Here is a 22,912-nt window from a genome sequence, read left to right as displayed (position 1 = left end):
GGAGCCTTTGGAGCTGATTGTTAAAAGAAGAATGCTGCTCAAATTGGTGAACATAAAGAACAACACCGACCATCCTCCTCATAACATTGTGTTGAAAAAATGGAGCTTGATCAGTTAGAGGCTTCAGCTCTGCTGCAGTACAGTCAGAGACAATAGGTTCTTCCTGACAGCACAAGAACTGTCTATAATGAAAGCTTATAATGGAAATAACTACACCTACACGCCACAGTCTAATTTCCCCTAGGGATAATAAAGTATTCATTTAATTTAATCCACAAGCCTGTCAGGGTTAGATGGATGTGGTAGTAATTAGGAACAACAGTAATAATGGTTAAAATGTTGATAACATCATGTCATAATTGAGGCAGTGATGTCAGAAAAAAATGGGAAGTGGTTGCATTTAGTGACTCCAGAGTTGTGGTCTGGTCGTTTTTTTTTTTTTTTTTTAAATTCACACCTGTCACAAGGAAGTCCTAGACATTTTACAAGGGAGCTGTCATTACAAAAGAGAGGATGAGAAGAATAGAGGAGGACTTCTTTCCTTCCACCCTGGCATGGATCAAGGCTTGTCTGCAATGCCTCATAAACAAGGCCCTAAAGGACGAGTGGAAAAATGCCACAGACTTACATACAGTATATGATAACATTATAATTAACATTACTGCCACCATGTCAATACCAAGAGCAGTAGCAGCAACAACAATTATTGTACAATACTGATAATCATTAGTACTTACAGTGATAATAGAGTAGTTATTTAAGAGTTTTTGTACAAACATTTGAAAACATTTGAGTACTGCCTTTTAAGCAATATTTCAGCTGCAGAATGCCTCTAATACAGACTGGAGTTTAAAAGACAGAATTTAGCCGGCTTGTAGGATCTGATCAGTATATAGCATAACTGTCACATCATTACATTATGGAAAGAAGTTCAAAAATCTGTCTTGATATCTGTATCAAATCTCAGTATTTCAAATCTGCACAGATTTGAAACATTATAGAAATTTTTTGATCACTAATTGCTCACTTTTATGGTAGTGGAGTACTCAGAGAGGCAGGAGCAACTCATTGAAATATTAATATAGTTTGTGTAAAGAGCCTTCATATCCTTTTAGAAAAACTAGGTTGCAGTGGGGCAATATTAAATGGAGGGTTAGACAAAGTAGTTCAAAATCATACATTTAACCATTGTGCCACTCCCTTAGGTGATGAAGATGATGGGTCTAAACAATGCAGTCCACTGGGTTGCTTGGTTCATCACTGGCTTTGTCCAGCTGTCCATCTCTGTCACTGCTCTCACAGCCATTTTGAAATATGGCCGAGTCTTACTCCACAGTGACCCTTTGATCATCTGGCTCTTCTTAACCATCTATGCTGTGGCCACCATCATGTTCTGGTGAGAGCTCCTTATTCTGACAAACCAGTTATGTATCTGTCACTTTTTCAGTGGATCACTTTTTTTTTTTTTACACCTTCCCAGCAAATAGAACAATCCATATACATTGGAGTAAATCTTTCAACACGCACAGCAAATTGAGAATTAGTCAATGATGTTGTTAAAACTTAATTTATGTTCATAATTTCTTCAAGTCTGATTTCTGTCCAGAAAAGTTTTGAGTTTCTTTCAGAAGTCATACTGCTATAACACAGATGCTGCTACTGTCTGTGTTGTCCCCCCCCCATTATTGTATTTGATGTATCAATCAATACAGCAGTTATAATTTGTCAATGAACAACTAAATCTGTAATAATGAAGCTAAATGCAGTAATAGTATATTAATGCAAGCAATTTGTGTGGTGTTCATAGTAGTTTAAGTCAATATTGGACACAGTAAAAAAATCTGTTTTCTTTAAGTCTTTTATTGAATTAATTATATAAAAGTGTAAATGCATTAAGTAATTATGTATGTAGGTTTGGGGAACGGACGCAGTGAGATTTAACATTTTTTTGTAGGCATTAGGGACATAGAATATTTGAGATGTTATGATATCAAACAATAAAGAAGCCTAACCCTTGTCCTTTTTTTTAGTTTCTTAGTGTCAGTAATCTACTCCAAAGCTAAACTGGCTTCAGCCTGTGGAGGAATCATCTACTTCCTCAGCTATGTGCCCTACATGTATGTAGCCATCAGAGAGGAGGTTGCCCATGATAAGATCACTGCCTTTGAGAAGTGCATCGCTGTAAGGCCTTTTTACTTTTTTTCGACTCCTACCAATTTAAATACATAGTATTACTCGGATAATCCAGAAGACTCAAAAGTCAATACATCCTTGCTTGTTCCTCTCTCGTCCAGTCTCTCATGTCCACCACGGCCTTCGGTCTTGGGTCCAAGTATTTTGCGCTCTATGAGGTCGCAGGTGTGGGCATCCAGTGGCGGACCATCAACCAGTCACCAGTAGAAGGTGATGATTTTAACCTGGGTCTCTCTATGATGATGCTTATCATTGATGCTGGAGTGTATGGTGTACTCACCTGGTACATAGAGGCTGTTCATCCAGGTAAGAAATCTCTGACATCTTGTCTCAACCACATCAACCACCTTTTTCTCAGTTTCTAACATACCTTTTTAGATTGATAAATAGAAGTCATGTCATTCTTTTACAGGGATGTATGGGCTACCCCGCCCCTGGTACTTCCCACTGCAGAGGTCCTATTGGTCAGGCAGTGGGCGTGTTGAGACCTGGGACTGGCCATGGTGTGGAGGCGGGACTGCCAGGCTCAGTGTAATGGAGGAGGATCAGGCATGTGCCATGGACCAGCGGAGGTCCGGTATGGACAATGGCCATCATGAGCTGAGGACAAGTTCTTGACTAAATTTTAATTTCTATATACTGAAACAACAAATTACAAACAAATACAAAATGGTGTTTATTGTCGAATTAATCTAGATTTGACATTTCAAGACAAGATGTTGAACCAGGTTATACATTTGAAGACAAATAAAACAGTTAGCTCAAAGATAGAAATGTAACCTCTTTTCTGACATCTGGGAACTCAATCTAATCGATTTTGGCAAAACGCCATTTTTTAATTTTTGGGACAGTTTTTCTGGCAAATATGAGCTCTACAGCTAGGAACCAATTAACATATGTTTGAACAAAGATTGCAAACAGAGTAAGGGCTAATTTAAGGTAAAAACTATTTAGTTTGTGGCACTAACAAAAAATATTTTAAAAAAGCAACAGAAAAAACCTTTTAGAAACTATGTTACTCTCTATAATCATAAAAACTCTTTATCTGTTGCCTCCGGAGGAAGTAAGTCCACTTAAAGGGGATCTCTATCTACACACCAAGAACAGTTTGGTGAAAGTCGGCGTCCTTCGGTAGATATTTAGTTTCCTCGAGATTAATATAACGAGTGAACGGGGCTTAGACGATGCAGGCTCTAAATAAGGCATTATCTGTCTTTATTTCACCAAGACAAACGAACATGTTCTATTGCACTGTTAGTTCATCCCAGTAGACGAGTGTGTAGAAAGCCCTCTATAAGCCCCCCGATAGCCGCCAATAACAACAACACAGCAGCTATGAGCAAACAGAGCAATGTTAGCAATGTTATGCATTTGAACATAAGAAACAAAAGTTATTGTACAAAAGGTTCTAAACTCACTTTAACTTTAATTAGTGTCATTAATATTATTTAAAGTTGGTTGTAATATAAACTGCAACCCATCTTTGCGTTACACGGAATACTCCTTACACGGTCTCGTTATTGACATGATGACATTGTCGATGCGATGACGTCATCACCAACACGTTATTCCAGAAGTCTGCAAGGTGTTGTTAATGTTATCTTCTGCTCTGTCTGCTGGCGGAGACGCTAATATGCGGGTGCCTGTTTGTTTAGATTTGTGCGTCGATGACAAGTAAGCCTGAGTGATTTATATTCTGTATTATACGGTGTTGCTGGATAATAAACTGGAGTGGTTTGCCAATGTGGAAGCCAGGAGGGGCCAGAGGGGCCGTCTCTTCTTCCTGAGATGGCTCAGGTCCTTCAATGTCTGTAGTGACATGAAGTGCATGTTTTATCACACTATCACTGAGAGTGCACTGTTCTATGCTGTTGTCTGCTGGGGGAGTTGCACTACAGACAAATACTGTAGGTGCCTGGACAAACTGGTGAAAAAGGCCAGTTCTGTAGAAGGTAGAAGGCTAGACCCTCTCAGTGCTGTGGTGAAGCAACAGATGAGGAGGAAATTATATTCGGTTTTGGAGAATAATAAACATCCTCTCCACAGCAGCCTGGCAGGTCAGAGGAGCAGCTGCAGTGAGAGGCTCATTTCACTGCACTGCAGGACTGAGAAGTTCTGGAGGTCCTTTGTCACCACAGCCATAAGGCTTTTTAACAATGACTGCTGACTGTCATAACGGAGGTTGTGTGTGGCATGGTGATGAAGGAAGGACCCGGATACCAATATTTCCAAAAGAAAATTGGATTTATTCCACAGACAAAACAAACAAAAAGCACGGCTGAGCCGGAATACAAAAATCTAAACTAAACTTGACAAAACAAAACCTGAGAAAACAAAAACCTGACATTAACATGGACACAAGAACAAACCTGAAACAGAGCATGAATGATGGTGAGGATCTGACAATGGGCATGAGAAAACCTGAAGACTAAATACTGAGGAGGGTGATTATTGAGTGAATGCAGCTGATGACAATGACACAGGTGAAGGGAGTAGAACTGATGATCAGACCAGAGAGAGACTGAGGACGGTGAGGATATGGCAAGGCTTAACTTTAAACTAGAAACTAAACAAAAACATAGATCATGACAGAACATAAAATGCAAAACATGACACTGACATGTTTTTTAAAAATGTATTTATTATGAATTATTATTTTTATATACAATCATTGTAAATACTACATTTTTTTAGCTACTTGACTATTTCTCCCACTTGGGGGGGGGGGGTTAAAGTATTTTTTTATTCTAATATTTTCTCTTAGTGTTCTCATGTGCAGTTAAACGTTCTTATGCAAGGTTCGTTGTTAGCTGGGAACGTGGTTAATGCAGCTGGAGTACTATATACATCTGCTAGAGGGTTTTGTTCTCAATTGAACATCATGTTAAATATATTTGATTTATGTCTGGTTATTAGAGTAATATGTCAGTTCTGGAAATGTTTCCATTGAGATTCATGATAGGATAGATCATCAGTGAACTGATTACCATTTGGACTGATGTGTGAATTAGTCGCAGTTCTATTTATATGTCCCTCTTGAGACTGTGTATTGCTCTAGACAGGATATCCAGTTAAAGGTATGTGATGTGTATTATCTGCAACATCAGCACTTATTGTTTATCTGTTTATTGATAAAAAATCATACACATACAAACACCTGCACCTTTTTCCGTTGAGAACTGGAATACAGAGCATTGAACCAACCGTCTTGCCTCCTCCTTTCTCATCTATCTGCTTAAACTCCATATTTGAGTACACACAGTTGAAAGAGCATCCTGGCCTTAAGTAGTGTTCTGGCCGACACTCCAGGTTGAGAGCTGTGATAAACACGTCTTGAGCCGTACAGTATCAGAACCACTCGGCTATCTCAGTAACAGTTATCCAGCTTACTATTTTTAGTGGTGGAAGCAGAAATCTTAAAAACCAGACAAATTCAACTATTTGGAAGAAAATCATGCATTAGAGATGAAAGAGCTATACAGTGGCATTGAGTAATTCACTTAGTTCTGAATTATATTATATGTTTATGTATGAACAACACCACAGAACCTCACATCATAGCCACCATCACAATGTAAATAGACAGTTAAATGGATACACATCTTTGAGAACAACTTTTGTGGATAGCTTTTGAGTGTTTGGAGTTTGAAAATATGGTTGCTTGTAGTTCGTTTTGTTTGTGAATATCGGAAAATAAAATCTACTTTTCATCAGAATTTAGTGTGACAAATACTATTTGTGTCACATTTATTTTGACTCCTTTTAAAAAGTATTAAAGAGCACCCTGTGACAACACAGTGAACTGTCAAGTTACACTGCTAACAAACAACCAAAGTTAGAAAAGAAAGATTGGGCAAATAGATTACTTTGTTTCTTAAATGTTTATTTTCCCATGCAGTCAGTCCTTTGTACACCACTTATTTATGCTTTTTTCATCAAATCTCCAGAGGAGATGCGTGGCATTGAGGAGGAACCAAGCCATTTGCCCCTGGTAGTTTGTATAGACAAACTTACCAAGGTGTACAAGAATGGCAGCAAACTGGCCCTCAACAAACTGAGTCTAAACCTCCACGAAAACCAGGTCGTCTCCTTCCTGGGACACAACGGCGCAGGGAAGACCACTACCATGTAAGGGGGTCTTGTTGGTGTGAGAATGTGAATATTTGAGGCTAAAAGTTCAAATAGAATATTTGTGTTTCTATAGAACATTTGATTTAATGGAAATCTGTGTTTGTGTATTGCAGCTGTGGTACTATGAACAACAGCTTTACAGTCACATTCAGAATCAAGTAATGATCATATTAGTGGACTACATAAGTCACATAATTGTGCATTTGGTGATACAAGCATGAAAATTGGCATGAGAAGTCTCCATGAGTCACTTGACAAGAAAATTGTCCCAGCCACTTGGAATTTCAAGGTGGCAGCCATTTTTCAAGATAGCCATCTGGATCTTTAAATAATATATTGTTAATTTAAGTTTCTAAAAAGACCGAGAGTGTTGCTTTGACTGTGTTTTGTCTAACTCCTAAAACAGGGGTTCTTACATGTTGGCTAGTATAACGTTTACCCAATATGAAACTGTGGATTCTAGGCTGTAAAGCAACTTCATGATGTTTTATCAAAGATAATTTTTTACATTTCTGGAAAAATTACTCACCTTTCCTCTACAAGGTGCAATATAGAGAACCACACTGTGCACAGGCAACTCGTTGCATGCCGCTATAATATAAATACTCCTTACCATGGTTACTCTAAACTGCTATGCAACTAGAGGATTCATCCTTTGCTGGTTAAAATACAAGTAAAAAGCACTTTAGGCTCTTCATACAGTTGTTGTTTACACAGGCAACATCTGACTAATATTTTTTCAAATGCTGCCATGTGCTATGTGTATTGCTGTTACAAATAATTTGCATTAGATTCACATACTGAAAAAAAGCAGCCCATGTTTTTTTTTCTACATGTCTGATAGCTTTTCCAATGCTGCTGTTATTAACCATCTACACTGTTTTTTTTTTTTCCCAGGTCCATCCTAACAGGCTTGTTCCCACCCACATCTGGCTCTGCCACTATATATGGCCATGACATTCGCACTGAGATGGAGCGTATTCGTCAGAACCTGGGCATGTGTCCGCAGCATAATGTACTGTTTGACAAACTGAGTGTAGAGGAGCACCTGTGGTTCTACTCCAGACTCAAAGGCATGGCTGAAGAAGACATACGCAAGGAGATGGACAAGTAAGTACTAATCTGCTGCAGCTCAGTTAGTTTGTTCTCTGACTCTGGCAATCAGGCAGTTAGCTATAATAAATGTGAAATTATAACAACAAAGTTCAACCTTAGGGTGTTGATAGTTCTCCAGCTAGAGCATGCATCCCGCATACAAAGATTGAGTTCATGTTGTTGCAAGCTTGATTCCATTCCAACCCCTGGGCCTTTATTCCACATCATTGCCCCTCACTCTGTCAGTATCCTGTTATCTCGCCGCTATGACTATCCACTATCCAGCCATCCATACATTGCCACCCACTTATCCGAGTTCGGGTCGCAGAGGTAGCAGGTTCAGGAGAGAAATTCAATTAAATTCAGTTTTATTTATATAGCGCCAAATTACAACAATTGTCATCTCAAGGCACTTAAATAATATAGTCCAATTCAAGCCAATTGGAATTCAATTCATTGTAATCATAAACCAATGAAATCCAATTAATTAATTTCAAAATAATCCAATTCATTCATATAGAGCCAATTCAAAAAAACAATATCCTAGCTAAGGAAACCAACAGATTGCACCGAAACTTGTCTTCAGTCCAATCTCCCGTCCTGAGCGTGCCTGAGGCGACTGTGGAAAGGAACGACTCCCTTTAAACAGGAAGAAACCTCTGGCAGAACCAGAGAATCCAGAATCCAGACATCCCTCTCCCCAGTGATACTCTCCAACGGTGATCTCGTTCTTCTGGTCACTATCCAGATCTTGTGACTATAGGTGAGGGTTGGAACAAAGATGGACCAGTAAATTGAAAGCTTTGTCTTCTGGCTCAGCTCCCTTTCCACCACAATGGACCAGACCATCACTTTCATAACAGCTGACAAAGCCCCAATCCATCTGTCCATCTCTCGCTCCAACCTGCCATCACTCATGAACAACATACCAGGTACCCAGAACTCCTCCACTAGAGGCAGGGACTCATCCACAACCCGGAGAGAATATTTCACCTTTTTTTGGTGGAGAACCATGGCCTTGGATTTGGAAGAGCTGACTTTCATCCCAACCGCTTCACACTTCTGCAAACCTGTCCAGTGCGTGCTGAAAGCTTTGGCTTTGTGGTAAATCAAAGGTAGAGATGCGACCCTGAGGTTTCCAAACCAGACGTCCTCCTCTCCACAACTACGCCTTGAGATCCTGTACATGAAAATCACAAACAGTATCGTGACAACAATACACACTGTAAACGAGTTTGACTTAGTGGCAAGAATTCTATTTAATAGAATGCCATATTGAAGAGGTGTATCAGCCAAGACAGCCCCGCCATGTTCAGAGCCTTTAGCATCTTAGGGCAAATCTCATCCACCCCTGGTACTTTGCTGAGGGGAAGCCTTTTAACAACCTCTGTGACTTCTGCCAACATGATGGCAAGTCCTCAGACTCAGCCTCCTCAATGGAGGACATGCTCGCTAGAATGAGGAGATCCTCAAAGTGTTCCTTCCACTGCCCGATAATATCCTCAGTTCGAGTCAGCAGTTTTCTACCCAGGTCAAGCACAACCCAGGAAGGCCCCTACTTCCCCTTTCTGAGTCGTTCTGGTTTGCCAGAACATCCGGCCAACTGCAAGGTCTTCTTCATAGTGTCACCCAATTCCTGCTACACCCGAGTTTTAGCTTCAGCAACCACCAAAGCTGTAGCCCTTTTAGCTACTCAGTACTTGTCAGCTGCCCCTTGGACAACCAAGCCTGAAAAGCCTCCTTCTTCAGTTTCACGGCTTCCTTCACTGCTGGGGTTCCACCAGGGGGTCCTGCAGGGGTTACCGCAACAACAGACAATGACAGCTGTCAGGCCACAAGACTTGGAACCTGCATCCGCAATGGAAGTCCTGAAAATGGTACATTCATGGATTCAGATTACACAGGCCGTTCCTCCCAAAAACACCTCTCCAGGTTACTCCATAAAGTCCCACAGAAAAACAATGGAATCACCAGCTAACACCCCATCCAGGATGCCACCTAGAGACTCCAAGAAGGCTGGGTAATCTGACCTGCTGTTGTTGAGAAAAAACAGAGTTGTCAAACTCGTCTTGGCCAGGCTCTTAGAGGAATTTATTATCAGACATACATGTCCCACAGCAGCATGTAGATGAACAAAAAGACAGTAGAATGTTTCAAGACCACTCTTGTACTTTCTGATGATATTCTCCTATAGTCTCATCCCCCAAGGACAGTTTAGTTGAACAACTACAAGTAGTACTAATGCAAATAATAACATAAAATAAATTAAGAATTAACCAAATGAATGAAAACAAACATGTTGGAAAATGAGAACTGTCAAGAAAATTCTCTCAAAATGAGGCTCACAGTCGCTGGAGTCAATTAACACAAAACATTTATTCTTGCAGCAGGTAAACAAGTCTGCACAACATATCAGAACAGTTCTTCTCGTTTACACTGCTCTGCTGGTAGCAGTGCACATGGTCAAAAAATAAAACAAAATGTAAATAAAAAGCAGATCACTAAAAATCATGTAGCACATTTACAAATTGCTACTTTAGCTGGCAGTTGAATACCATCTAATAATGCAAAAATCAAGTTTTTATGGTTTATTGATTTACATGTGGATGTCACTATACCTCAGTTTTTCCATTGCTGTGCAAACACATTTACAGTTGAGAAAGCATACTGACTGTCGGTGTAAATGTTAACAACTTTTCCGTTTCCTAATTTACAGGCTTCAGTTAAAGCTATCAAATTCACCTGCTTGAGCAGAATCATTTTTTTGGTAGTGGTCGCTTTAAGACAACTTCAGTTTCTGTGACTACAACAAATCCTGTGGCATTTGTTCCATCAGGGTTTTTTCTGCTTGAACCCCTACAAACAAAGCACTCGTAGTTATTTCTGACATGCAATCATGAGGCTCTCCATCTTGTGCAGTAGGCAGCAGTGTGGATGGATTAAGTGTAGTACATCTTTCTACAGTAATGTGTGCCCATGCATGAGGTACTTGATGTGTTAATGGGTGAAATAACACTATATTTGCTGATGCCTGCACTGACATAGATGCAGGTACTTTTTCCAATCAGAGCAGCTCAGACCTCTGATTATTCTAAACTTACTAAAACCCACTCCTTTTTTCAGTTTGTTAATCTGGTTGAGTGGCATCTCTTTAACTGTAAACACTGTTTTTATTTCTATTTCACTCATTCTACTCAATGTATTGTTTAATTTAATTCATATTTATCTGCAGGGTTATAAGCTGCTAATAGCATTAATATGTTGTTCATCTTGTGCAACTCTCTGGTCATTGTGGCTGTTTTAAATGCACCATAAAACAAACCTTGTGATGACTCTGATTCACTGCAGCTGTTTTTAAATTTCTCTTTAAGTAAGCCATTGGTAATAACTGACTCCCGTAGCACATTTTATTGCTGTGTTTTTGTTAATATCCTAATAATCTAACTCACTTTAAACCTTTCTGTAAAGCACTGTGCTGCTCTGTTATGAGAACAGATAAACTGCTTCTCAGATGTGCTGCAGTTAAATAGTTAAATGGTTTAATAAGATCAAATATAAATACTGATGATAAAGATTTACTCAGAATTGGTGAAAACATCAACTCTGTCCCTTTACAAACTCATTACGCTTAGATGTAGACATTAGTTCTAAAGGCAGTGAAACTGGAGGGTTTGTTAATCTGTTTACTGTAGCAAACAGGACACTAGAGTTGTTACTGCAGTTTTTGATGATTTCAGAAAAATAACTCTCCCTTGTTCGATGCAAAGTCTGGTTGAACACATACAGCTCTTCACTTGATGTGGAAGAGTTCAACAGATCATCAACATTAGAACACAGGGTATATTCAAACCTAATAATCATTTTCATAAATTGTGTCCTGTCATTTATGAGTCTTTCCTGAACAACTGCAGACCCAACTGCTGGTTTGGGTTTAACAGAAAGGTCGAAGAAAACACAAAAATGATCAGATAAAGCAACATCGACGACATCCACATTTGAAATAGCAACATCTAGAATTAGACAGTCAGCAAGGAGGTGGACTGACAATCATTGGAGTTTCACCAGTCTTTGAGTGGCAAGAGTGGTAATCGAACTGCCATCCTTCTGGTTATTGGACGACCCTCTCTAACCAGTTAGTCACGGCCGCCCTGAGTTCTTTAACTGGCTGGTTATGGGCTACATCCATGAGCATGTTCATGTACCCTGTTATGACTAAACAGTCAAAAGCAGTGCACAAAGCTGAAAGTAATTCAGTAAAATCACCAATCCTGTGGTGGTTTGTAAATGGTGACAAAGTATGGAATATTGTTTTATCTCCATTTTGAATGGCACATACTCAAATGATGAAAAAAAAATGAGTGGGTGGGTATATTGTCCCTGAATATGGCACAAACACCCCCACCTCTCTGGTTTTGTTGTGTTTCAGACACAAAATGGAAGTGAGGTGGACTAGACTCAATCAGGACTGCATTAGCTGTGTTTTTGTAGAGCCATGTCTCAGTAAAAATTATCAAAAGCATTGTTAGACAGGAGAAAGACTTTGCCTCAGAATGTTTGGTTTGATATGGAAATTATAGTCTCAGTTTATAAAAGATCTTTTGTTCAGGCAGTTTTTCTTTGAACGGAGTGAATATTTGAAATGCTCTGCCTGTTCATTTTAAATGTTCTGAACTTTAACTCTTTAAGAGAGCAGTTAACTCTTAATTCAGCAACAAATTTGTACTAGTGTCTTGTTTTAAACATTGTTTAGGTAACTGGATTAATTTTAGATATTTTATTGCTTCTTATCTCTTCACTATGATACTTCCATTGAAAAGCTGTTTTGAGATTATCGATAAACTTTGCTATTTCTCCCGATCTAATACATCTATTAAATAAATGAATTAACAAGAATTACTCTTTTAAAAAACTTAACTTCTATTATTATTGTGTATTCGTATACTAAATAACTATATGTAACTCTGAGTGGTCTTGAAATATAGGCCAATGATCAACCAGCACTCAGAAACTCTGTATGTATGCGTTGTTTGGACTGTGCCCATTCGCAGGGCCGAATGAGAGAAGGAGAAAGCTTCTACTGGCAGATGCAGAACTTCAAAACAAAACTTGATTTATTTTCAAAACACGAACATAAGGAGCAGCTGAGCCGGATATAAAAAAATCTTATCTGTGGAAAATAAACAAGACAAAACAAGACAAGACTATGACTGTGGTAACAGAAGGCAAAAACCTGACCTGACAAAACCTGAGACGCGTGAACATAAATCATGAGAAAGGTGGTGAGGATTCTGCAATGAGCTGAGGGAAACCTGGAAACTAAATACTGTGGGGAGGTGTTTGGTGATGGGTGCAGCTGTTAAACAAAAACAGGTGACTTGAGTGAACCTAACGTGACAGGGGAAAAACATGACAAGAAATTAACCTAAAACCTGAAAACAAGACAAACAAGACAAAACAAAACTCAAAACGTGACGTGACAAATAAGGGTGAGAGCATTTATGACAAACCTAAGAATACCGGGTAAAATGCTAAGAACAACAAAAAAACTTGAACTAGGAGCATGGTTTGTGGTTCCGAGGCAAAAGTGAGACCGTTTAGGTTTTGTGATTCATAATTTACTGTGACGCTGCTCAGATGATCCTGAGCTGGGGACTTCACTCTCACACCTAGGTTCCAACTCTCTGCCAATCCCTTACCATTCCACCTTATTCTACACGGGTCTGCCAGTAGTGACCTTTGGAAAAGTGAATTTGTGAATTTGTTTTATGTTCTTTTCTGGGACAGTTGAGACGTCTCAAATACAGATGGAATTTGCCTAAACAAGTTGGGAACAAAAACACTTCACCTCAACTCATTTTACTACCAACATCCATCATCTGTTTACTCAGGGAAAAGATAAAAACTGATTTACAGCAGGAACAAAAGATAACACAATTTAACAGAGACTTTGGAGGAGAGCTTCCTCACCTGAAACCTGTGAGGAAGATCCTCCAGCATTTCCCATGAGCTGCCACCTACAGGATTCAGCTTCCTCACTCCCCCAACTAAATACACCATACTCAAAGCTTAATGTACAATGTTTGATCAGTTCAAACACTTAATGAACATTACACATGTGAAAGCTAAACAAGAACCTGTGACAACTTGATATGAATCATGGTATGTCAGTAACTGATGACAACACACAGTTGTTTGGGAATAAAAAAAAAACAACAACAACATTTTTTTTAAAATCCTTTCAGTTAACTTTTGGATGAAAACCACAACTCTTCTTCCAAAGCCATTTTCTGTCTAAGCTTATAAATGTGTGTTTAACCTTTTCTTCTCTCTTTCAGACCCACAGTTATCATGGAACGTTGTTAAACAGAGATACAACTAAAAATGACTTACTGCCATAAATGTTTAATCACACATTAATGTACACACCAGCAACAGGCTATTTTACCAAGATAACTTTAGATGTGTCTAGAATTAGTTGGTGTGTCAATAATGTATAAATGAATAAAACAGATAAGCACCAAAAAGCAGTTTGAGTAGGAAAGACAAGCAGGTTCAAGTCAACAATAATGACAATCTAATAAGGAATAAAATGAATGCCTGGTTCATAAGGACTCAAGTCTTTAGGGGGACCTGACAAGTGGGGGCTCAGTATTCAAGGACTTTGTGTTGGACTGAAACATGATCAAACCAGAACATAAATATAGAAAAACGATATAAGTCAAAACAACAGAACAGCACTGATGTGCATTAATCATGAGTAATATGAACTTCTGTTTTTAAATCCTTCTTTTGACTGCATATGTGGCAATGAGTGTTTGATAGTATTAGTGTGTGTGTGTGTGTGGATATGTTTGTCAGTGTATGTGGTCACGTCTTTATTTACTATTATCTATTGCTATGAATTGAGACCAGTTCTGAAGTACACTTACATTTTAATTTCTGAATGTTAGTGCTAATAAGAAATGCTAATGAAAAAAATCTTATCTTACCACAGAAAACTCAAACAACAACACAAGCCATGAAGACTAACCAAAAAAGAACAGAACAAATACAGATCACACAGCAACCTAGAAAACCCCCTGTAAAGCTTAACAGATGTTCAGAGAAATCAGGAAAACAAAATACAACCTCAAAACCTCACAGATCATCATAACAAAACCCTATTACATCATTTTAGCTGCACAACTCTGTTATACCAGTTTTTCACTTACAAAATCCTTCTTTAACCTATGCACTTCAGCAGTCTGTCACTTCAAGAACAGCTTTAAATTTTCTATCACACACATCTCAGACCCACTCACCAAGCTCTGAAAAAAACAACTTAAATTTCCTTTGATTTTACTTACACAGTTATTTTAAAATTTCATTCAGAGCTAAAAACACATTTAACATGTCCATAACAACACTTGTTTTTGGCACCTCAGCTCTGTTAACAAATTTTTCACCTACAAAATCTTTTTTAACTTATGCCCTCAAATAACTCTTTTCTGTCCTCTCACACATAAGCCCCAAACTCATACAAAAAAGCACAAACTCTCTGATTTTCATTCATTAACATCAGTTTTCTTTTCTAACACTAGCTCTCTTTTTGTTTTGGTCAAAACTATATATATTAAGGCTATACATTTACACTCTCTCTCTCTATCAAACCGGTTCACACACACACTCTTTGTTCCTAACTAGTGTATGCCTTGTGCCCTTCCGTGCACTAAAGTTTGGTCTTTGGCAACAAGACGTTGCAGTGAAAGGAGAGTTGCAATAAAGTTGAGTACACTGTTGGTCTCTCACGCATATATAGATATATATTTTTATGTAAACATGACTTGGTGTCAGAAGTGCCGTGATACTAAATCTAAATACTAAATGAGTGTCAGTGATGGTGAGCAGAGCCAGGTGAGCATGATGACAAACACATTGGGTGCTGCATTCAACATTCAGTCCCCAGAGTATGGGGCTAAAGCCCTACCTTTAATCAAGAACATATGTTTTACATTCAAGAGAAGGTTTCCTTGTTTTCATGCTCAGATTTTGCACTGCTCACTCATAAAACTCTGTCCTCACACTCAAAACCTCTCTGCTCTCTACATTTGGAGAGACAGCAAGCTCAAATCGTGGCAGCGGCAACTAGTGATGGCAGCCTGAACTGCCACAGCATTGCAGAGACAGTTACCGCCACAGGGTGCCACAGGGTGCCAGAGGCTGCCAGATGCTGCCACAGGGTGCCAGAATGGATTCAGCAATTTCAGACAGTCCGCCAAGCAAGCAACTTATCTGCAAGCTCTGAAGAGAATCAGGTAAATACACTGATCTACTGAATGGGAGACGAAGCTAATGATGTTTTGAGAAGCTTGAAACCTAGTGATGCAGATCAGCACCAATATGACAAAATAAGGGATGCTTTTCAGTTGTTCCTTGTGGTAAAAAAGAATGTTGTTTATGAACATGCAAGATTTAATATGCGTAATCAGGAAGCAAACGAGAGTGTCGATGCATTCGCCACTGCTCTGTATACACTGGCAGAGCATTGTAATCACAGGACATTGCATGAGGAACTCATCTGGGACAGGATAGGGGTTGGTCTGACTGACACGCGGCTCTCAAAACGCATGCAAATGAAAAAGGATTTAGACCTAGACAAATCTATAAACATAAAAAGACAATCAGAGGAGATAAAAAAAGCAACAAAGCAACAAAGAGGAGTGATGCCAGTGGTGTACTGCAGTAACTCTGTGTATAGTGTTTAGAGGCAGAAAGCAAAATGAAAAGCTTAAATTCACCAAAACTAAAAGTTATGGAGCAAAGTCACATAAAAAACCAAGAGTCTTTATTGTCATTATACGAGATAATGACATTTTCTACAGACTCACGATTTAAATGCACACTTTGAAGTAAAAACTGTACACAAAGTAAAAAACTGTACAGTAAGTAAAAAAAACTGGACACGTAAATAGAATAAGATAGAATAAATAGGAATAAAGTGCACTTAGTGCAAGTCCCAGTTTGGAGGTGGAAGTGAGTGTTAGATTGTCAGCAGGGGGGGTGAGTCTGGGAGAGGGCTTGAGTGAGTGTTCTGCAGGGGGAGTCATTACAGGGGGGTGAAAGCTTTCACAGCTCTGGGGAAGAAGTTGTTCCTGAGCCTTGTAGTGCTTGTTTTAATGTTCCTTAACTACTTTCCTGATGGCAGCGGTACAAACAGTCTGTTGCTCGGGTGGGTGGGATCATTAGCAAAGCGTCCAGCCCTCCTCTGGACTCTGGAGGTGTAAACTTCCAGAGTCCAGATCAGGCAGACGGCAGCCCACAATCCCCTGTGCAGTTCTCACCACCCGGGCTAAGTCCCTTCTGTTCTGTGCCGTGCAGTTACCATACCACACTGTAACACTGAGACACAGAATGCTCTATTGCTGCTCTGTAAAAATTTGCAAGCAGCTGAGAGGAGAGTCTAACCCGCTTCAGCTTCCTGAAGAAGAAGAGCCATTGTTGGGCCTTCTTCACCAGGTGTGATGTGTTGAGTGACCAAGAAAGGTCAGAGGAAATATGGACTCCCAGGAACTTGATGTTGTTCTTCTGTAGTCCACTACAACCTCCTTGGTCTTGCTGGTGTTCAGAATGAGGTTATGCTCGAACACCACTGCATCAGTTACTGGACCTCCTCTCTGTAGTGGGTTTCATCATTGTCTGATATGAGACCCACCACGGTATTATCTGCAAGCTTCACGGCGATGTTTGAGGAGTGGATGGCAGTACAATCGTGTGTAAAGAGGGTGAAGAGGGCAGGGCTGAGCACACAACCCTGCAGTGTTGAGGATCAGAGGGGAAGACGTTGCGTCCCCTATCCGCACCACCTGAGGCCTGTTGTTGAGGAAATCACTGATCCAGAGGCACAGTGATGTTGACAGTCCCGGGTTGTGGAGCTTCAGAGCCAGCATGTCCGGTGGAACAGTGTTAAAAGCTGAACTGAAGTCCCCAAATAGCATCCTGACATAGGTGTTTGGATGCTGCAGGTGAGTCAGGGTCGTGTGAAGTGCTAACGAGACAGCATCCTCTGTAGAACGGTTCTCCCTGTAGGCAAACTGCAGGCTATCCAGACCGGCAGGGATGGCGTCCTTTATGTGCTTTAGTAGGATCCTCTTGAAGCACTTCATGATGACTGGGATCAGGGCAATAGGGCGGTAATCGCTGAGACATTTCTTGGGCACAGGCACAGTGGTGGAGGACTTGAGGCAGACGGGGACAGTGGACAGCTGCAGGGACTGGTTGTAGATGTCCAGAAAAACGTTTGGCAGTTGGTCGGCACATAATTTTCGGGTCTGGCCTGACACTTTGTCTGTTCCTGCGGCTCTGTAGGTGTTGATCTTCCTCAGGATATAACTCACATGGTGCAGCTGCAGTACAAGAGGCTGATGCTGTGCCTTTGGCAGAAGCAGATGTGCAGTGTCTCTGACGCTCAGGGAGTCGAAACGTGCAAAGAATCTGTTTAAGGTGTCACGGCTGACCTGCTGGTTGCTTCTCTTGTAGTCCGCCATGGTCCTGATGCCTTTGAACATGTGACGTGGATTGTTGTCGTTGAAGTGCTCCTCAACTGTTAAAGTGCTCCTCAAAGCAGTAAGAGCAAAAATAGTAAGAGCTCCCAGTACTGCAAATGTGGTGGCACACCTCACCCTAAGCATGAATGTCCAGCCAATGAAACCACGTGACATTCCTGTGTAAGAAAAAAACTACCAGTCAGCCATGCACGCAAAGCTGTACAGAGTAGAAAGGAAGAGGAGGACACTGGGGCCGATGCTACTGCTGTTTCACAGACTGACTTTAACAGCATATCTTCCAACTCTCAGCAGCCATTTCTTCAAAAGGCAGAGACCTTTGTTTGGGTCAGGTTGTATTCTTCTGGATGTGTCAGGGTTTGCCAGATTGCAGTTACGGAGATGAGCCAAACAGACCATGGAAAAGGTTTTTATGGTCAAACACCTGAACATGCCCTAGCTCAGGTTGCCAGCCATTAAAGCCCTTGGTTTACTCATCTGTGTCGACAGCATAGACACGGGGACCCTCAAGTCGAGCTATCCCAAGCTGTGCAGGGGGCTGGGTATGTTACAACAACTGTATAACATCAAGCTAAAATCAGGAGCGGTGCTATTCTGTAAAAAGCTCCAGGAGGATTCCACTACCGCTGGTGCGCCAAGTCAGTTAGTGGGTCTACATGATGAGATTAACTCGATTATAGCTATAGTTCGGTTATGCTCCTTATCTGAGGGTAATTATCCTTGGATATATGGTGGTGAATGAATTGAATCACTGGCACAAAGCATGTCATACCCCGGTACTATCGCTAATAGAGCCACTTCCGGTTGACGTCTTCACCACCACCACCAACAACAACAACAAAACTAAGGCATACGAGAAAGATGGCGAACGAAGAGCAAGATGAAGCTACGTCCCTCTACATTTGTGATGAGCTGGTTATGGCACAAACGCGATGCACAACGGCGCATTCTCCATCGCGTTTCTTTCTTTCTGACGGCGACAACAGCAACAGTAATATCGTCTCCTTCGACTTCTGGGTGACGATCGCAGGAAAAAATCTCGAGCATGCACAGAATGCTCGATCCGATCTACTGTTGTCTATGTGCACGTTCAGTGGGCATTTGGATCGAGTTATCTCGGGGTCTTAATCGCAAGTAACCCGATCCGATTAGATTTCTTGTCAGATTAAGGTGTCTACATGAACTGAATAACTCAATCTTATTGTAATTTAGCCATTAATCCGATACGATGGCACGCATGTAACCACACTGAATAAAGAGTTCCAGCACATGGAAACACTGGGCGTTATCATAAGGGTGCAGAAGCCAACTGACTGGTGTGCTGGCATGGTAGTCATGCCCTGCAAGGACCGCAAGAATGTGCAGCTGTGTGTGGACCTGACCGACCTGAACGTGTGTCATGAAAAGTACATTCTTCAGTCAGTGTAACAGAGGCTGGGAACACACATTGGAGCAAAATTGTTAAGTTGGATACCAACTTGGGATTTTGGCAGATTCAACTTACAGAAGAATCAGGGAAATATATCACAGTCATAACACGCTTTTGGAGGCTCCACATCAGTTCCTGATGACTTTCAGTGCAGGATGGCAAAGGTCACAGAGGGAATTGAATGTGATTTGCCATATCGATGACACCCTGGTGTGGGGCTGAGACCAGGAAGAGCATAACACTCAACTTCATACAGTGCTCCAGAGACTGGAAAAAAAGAAGGTATATCTCCACATGTAGAAAAGTGTGAACTCACAAAGAAAGAGATGGCTTTCTTGGGCCAGGCATCTGCATTAAACAAAGAAAGACAGAGGCTATTGCAAGATTAAAGAGCCAGCGAATGTCGATTTGTTGAGTAGAGTTTCCTCGATAGGGTCAACCGGCTTGGAAAGTTCATTCCCCAGCTGAGGAATATATATATATATATAAGCTACTTTGTGACCTCCTCAAAGAAAAAACGCTGGGTTTGGGATGTGGACCAGCCGACAGTATAAGAAAGCACTGTCTTCTCCTCCTGTGCTGGCCATGTATGACCCAAAAAAAGACACTAGTGTTGTCCAATGCATCATCGTATGGCTTAGGAGGCGTTCTTCTCCAGAGATAGGAGGCAGAATGGAAGCTTGTGACTTATGCATCTCAGTCACTTACTCCAACAGAACAGAAGTATGTACAGGTAGAAAAGAAGGCCAGCGCATCAGGATGAAACTGTTACGCTATTCATACTCCATTGTGTATGCACCAGGGAAGTCACTTTGGACAGCGGAGACACTGTTACACTAACCTGTGAAATCAAGCATGCCCACAGAAGAAAAGGAGCCGATGGAGATCACCAATATATATGTGGACTGTGTCATTGAAGGACTGCCTGTCAGCCCTTCATACATGGAGAACCTGAAGGAATAGCTTACAGCTGATAGTGTCTGCTCATGCATGTGTGTGTGGCACTGTGTGCAGAAGGATGGTTTGCACATGCAAAGCAGGAACCAGTGCTAAAAAACTACTGGCAAGAGCGAGCAGAGCTCACAGTGAAAGATGGCTTACTGCTGAGAAACAGATGGCTCGTAATATAATCTGCAATGAGGAATGATGTGCTAGTCAATGAGATGGTGCTCAACTACAGGACAAACATACAACAGTGACACAATCATAAGAAGCGACTTATGCAATCAGAGTGCCCTAAAAGACAATGGCAAAATCTGGGGGCAGTTTGTCCTGGAAAGCAAAACCTACCTGCTTGTTGTGGGTTATTTGTCCAGGTCTGTTCAGATTGCAGTTATCTCACACCAGCTCCACTGATGTCATTGTGCATTTAAAGTCCATTTTCGCCCGCCATGGCAACCCAGAGGTTCTGATATTGTATAACATGCCACAGTTTTCTGGGCAAGCGGTCACCTCAGCCTGAGATTTCCACAGAATAATGGTGAAGCAGATCCAGACTGTGTAAAACCTCCTGAAAAAGACAGACGAACATTGGGCAAAAACCCAATCTCTATCTGACACCACCGTGCCTTAGATTTCCACAAACATCTTCTGTCGTTGACCTTACCAGAGACCACCCTGACTCAACATGTGGTGTAAGCAGTGGTAAGGTACTGCTCCCTCCCACACTGTTTGGTGCATATGCACAAACAACAGTCAGCACCTTCCCTCCTGTGATTCGCAGCCACAGTGAGGCAACCCTCTCGCCCACCAGGGAGACTACAACATGGAGACGCTCAGCCGGTGACTTGTAAGTATCCCCACACCTGTCTGATGCCTCTCTCCATGGTCAACTCCAGAGTATGAGAGAGTCCAGCCCCTCTCCAGGACTTTGGTTCCAAAGCCAACGCTGTGTGTGGAAGTGAGCCCAACTAAATCTAGTTGGTACCACTCCACACATCGGCTTCGGCTCTTACCCCGTCAGTGAAGTGATGTTTAATGTCCCAAGAGCAAGTTCCAACATTGGGAATCAGCACATCCAGGCCTCCACCCTTGCTTGCCTACCAGCAACAATGCACTTGACCTTGAATTTTCTCGCCTATGGTGGGCCCACGTGGAGGTGGCTTCCTGACGCATGGCAGAGACCGACCGAGCCCCAGGAGTCTAGGTTCCGTCACCAGGTGCGTGCCGGCAAGCTCCCCCTCCTCCAGGCCTGGCTCCAGGGGGTGCCCTGGTTTACCTTACCAATAAAAGTCACCTTTACCGAGGTGACTTTTATTTTCTGGTGACACTCCATTGAGACTGCTATAATTATCTAGAGTAAAATATATGAAGCAGTTCTTATTTTAAGCTACCTGATACTTTTTCTCTTTCTATAGCTTTGTCTGTCCGAATCACACTATCAGAAATCACTCCCTGTTCAGGATAGTTTTATCTGTATTGTAATTCATAAGTCACCCGAAGACAGTTGTAACATTTATGTAATACCATCAAAAATTCCACATAGGAATGATAAATAAAAAAAAATTTAAAAATAAACATACAGATCAAAATCACGTCCAATTTTTCTCTTCTATTTTTTTTAAATGTTGACTGTACAGCTGATACTGTCTTAAAATGTTATTGATAAATACATTTTGATTTACTGCTCAAAAACAGAAAGCTGTTGTATCAGTCAGTTTGCTATACGATAGCAACATACTGCCATTTTTTTTGGTGCATGAGTCATATCACATGTACCTCTTTAAATCTCTAAGATGAAATATGTTTCATACATTTATTTCCAGTAGTTATCACTTATCTTTTCACATGATCTGTTGGTGATGCTTAGGAGATCCTGCACATATATTTTCCCACACAAAAGGTCTTCTAGTGACTCAATGCACAGTACCTGACAAATGTTTAAACCCACCTTCCCATTCATTTTGAATGAGTGTGTATGCCAAAACTTTTGATTAATAATACTGACTAATTTTATAATTTGATTTTGCCCTGTTTCTGATGGGCTCACATTGGAAAACTATATTGTTTAATAATAAGAGCTCATCTGTGTTAAACAGAAAAACCAAGAGCAGAGTGGTGAGTATGTTTGGACTCATGACCAACGAGTGTTGTGGAAATGAACATTATGCTAATTCAGTGCAGATAGCTACAGTATAATTGTAGTAGAGACTTGACAGATATATCTGCATTATAGCAAGTAATAATTTCTTTACTGTCTGTGTGTGTGTGTGTGTGTTTGTGTGTTTGCAGGATGATTGTTGATCTGGAGTTGTCAAACAAGCGTCATAGCCTGGTACAGACATTGTCTGGTGGGATGAAGAGGAAGCTGTCTGTGGCTATTGCCTTTGTTGGTGGTTCCAGGGCCGTTATCCTTGATGAACCCACGGCAGGGGTGGATCCCTACGCTCGCAGGGCCATCTGGGACCTCATCCTTAAATACAAACGAGGTAAGTGATGCTGCAAGACCAAGAGGACATCCTTGCGCTTTGCAATATTATGTATTTATAATTATAGCGTGTTCCTATGTGTGTAAAACACAGTT

General features: G+C 40.9%; 1 protein-coding gene across 1 annotated transcript in view; it reads left to right on the top strand.

Annotated features, from left to right (window-relative positions):
* Positions 1-22,912, top strand: part of abca2 (ATP-binding cassette, sub-family A (ABC1), member 2) — a 357,455-nt gene that overhangs the window by 210,723 nt on the left and 123,820 nt on the right. The window contains exons 15-21 of the mRNA XM_072388588.1: positions 1,206-1,396; positions 2,031-2,181; positions 2,295-2,499; positions 2,606-2,770; positions 6,141-6,321; positions 7,222-7,434; positions 22,621-22,817. Of these exons, the coding sequence (XP_072244689.1) occupies positions 1,206-1,396; positions 2,031-2,181; positions 2,295-2,499; positions 2,606-2,770; positions 6,141-6,321; positions 7,222-7,434; positions 22,621-22,817 (1,303 nt within the window). The remainder of the gene's footprint in view (positions 1-1,205; positions 1,397-2,030; positions 2,182-2,294; positions 2,500-2,605; positions 2,771-6,140; positions 6,322-7,221; positions 7,435-22,620; positions 22,818-22,912) is intronic.

This window comes from Leuresthes tenuis, unplaced genomic scaffold (genome assembly GCF_036924035.1).
Source record: "Leuresthes tenuis unplaced genomic scaffold, fLeuTen1.0.hap1 SCAF_6, whole genome shotgun sequence".
NCBI lineage: Eukaryota > Metazoa > Chordata > Actinopteri > Atheriniformes > Atherinopsidae > Leuresthes > Leuresthes tenuis.
The sequence above is the reverse complement of the archived record's forward strand: the minus strand, read 5'-3'. Positions and strand labels throughout refer to the sequence as shown.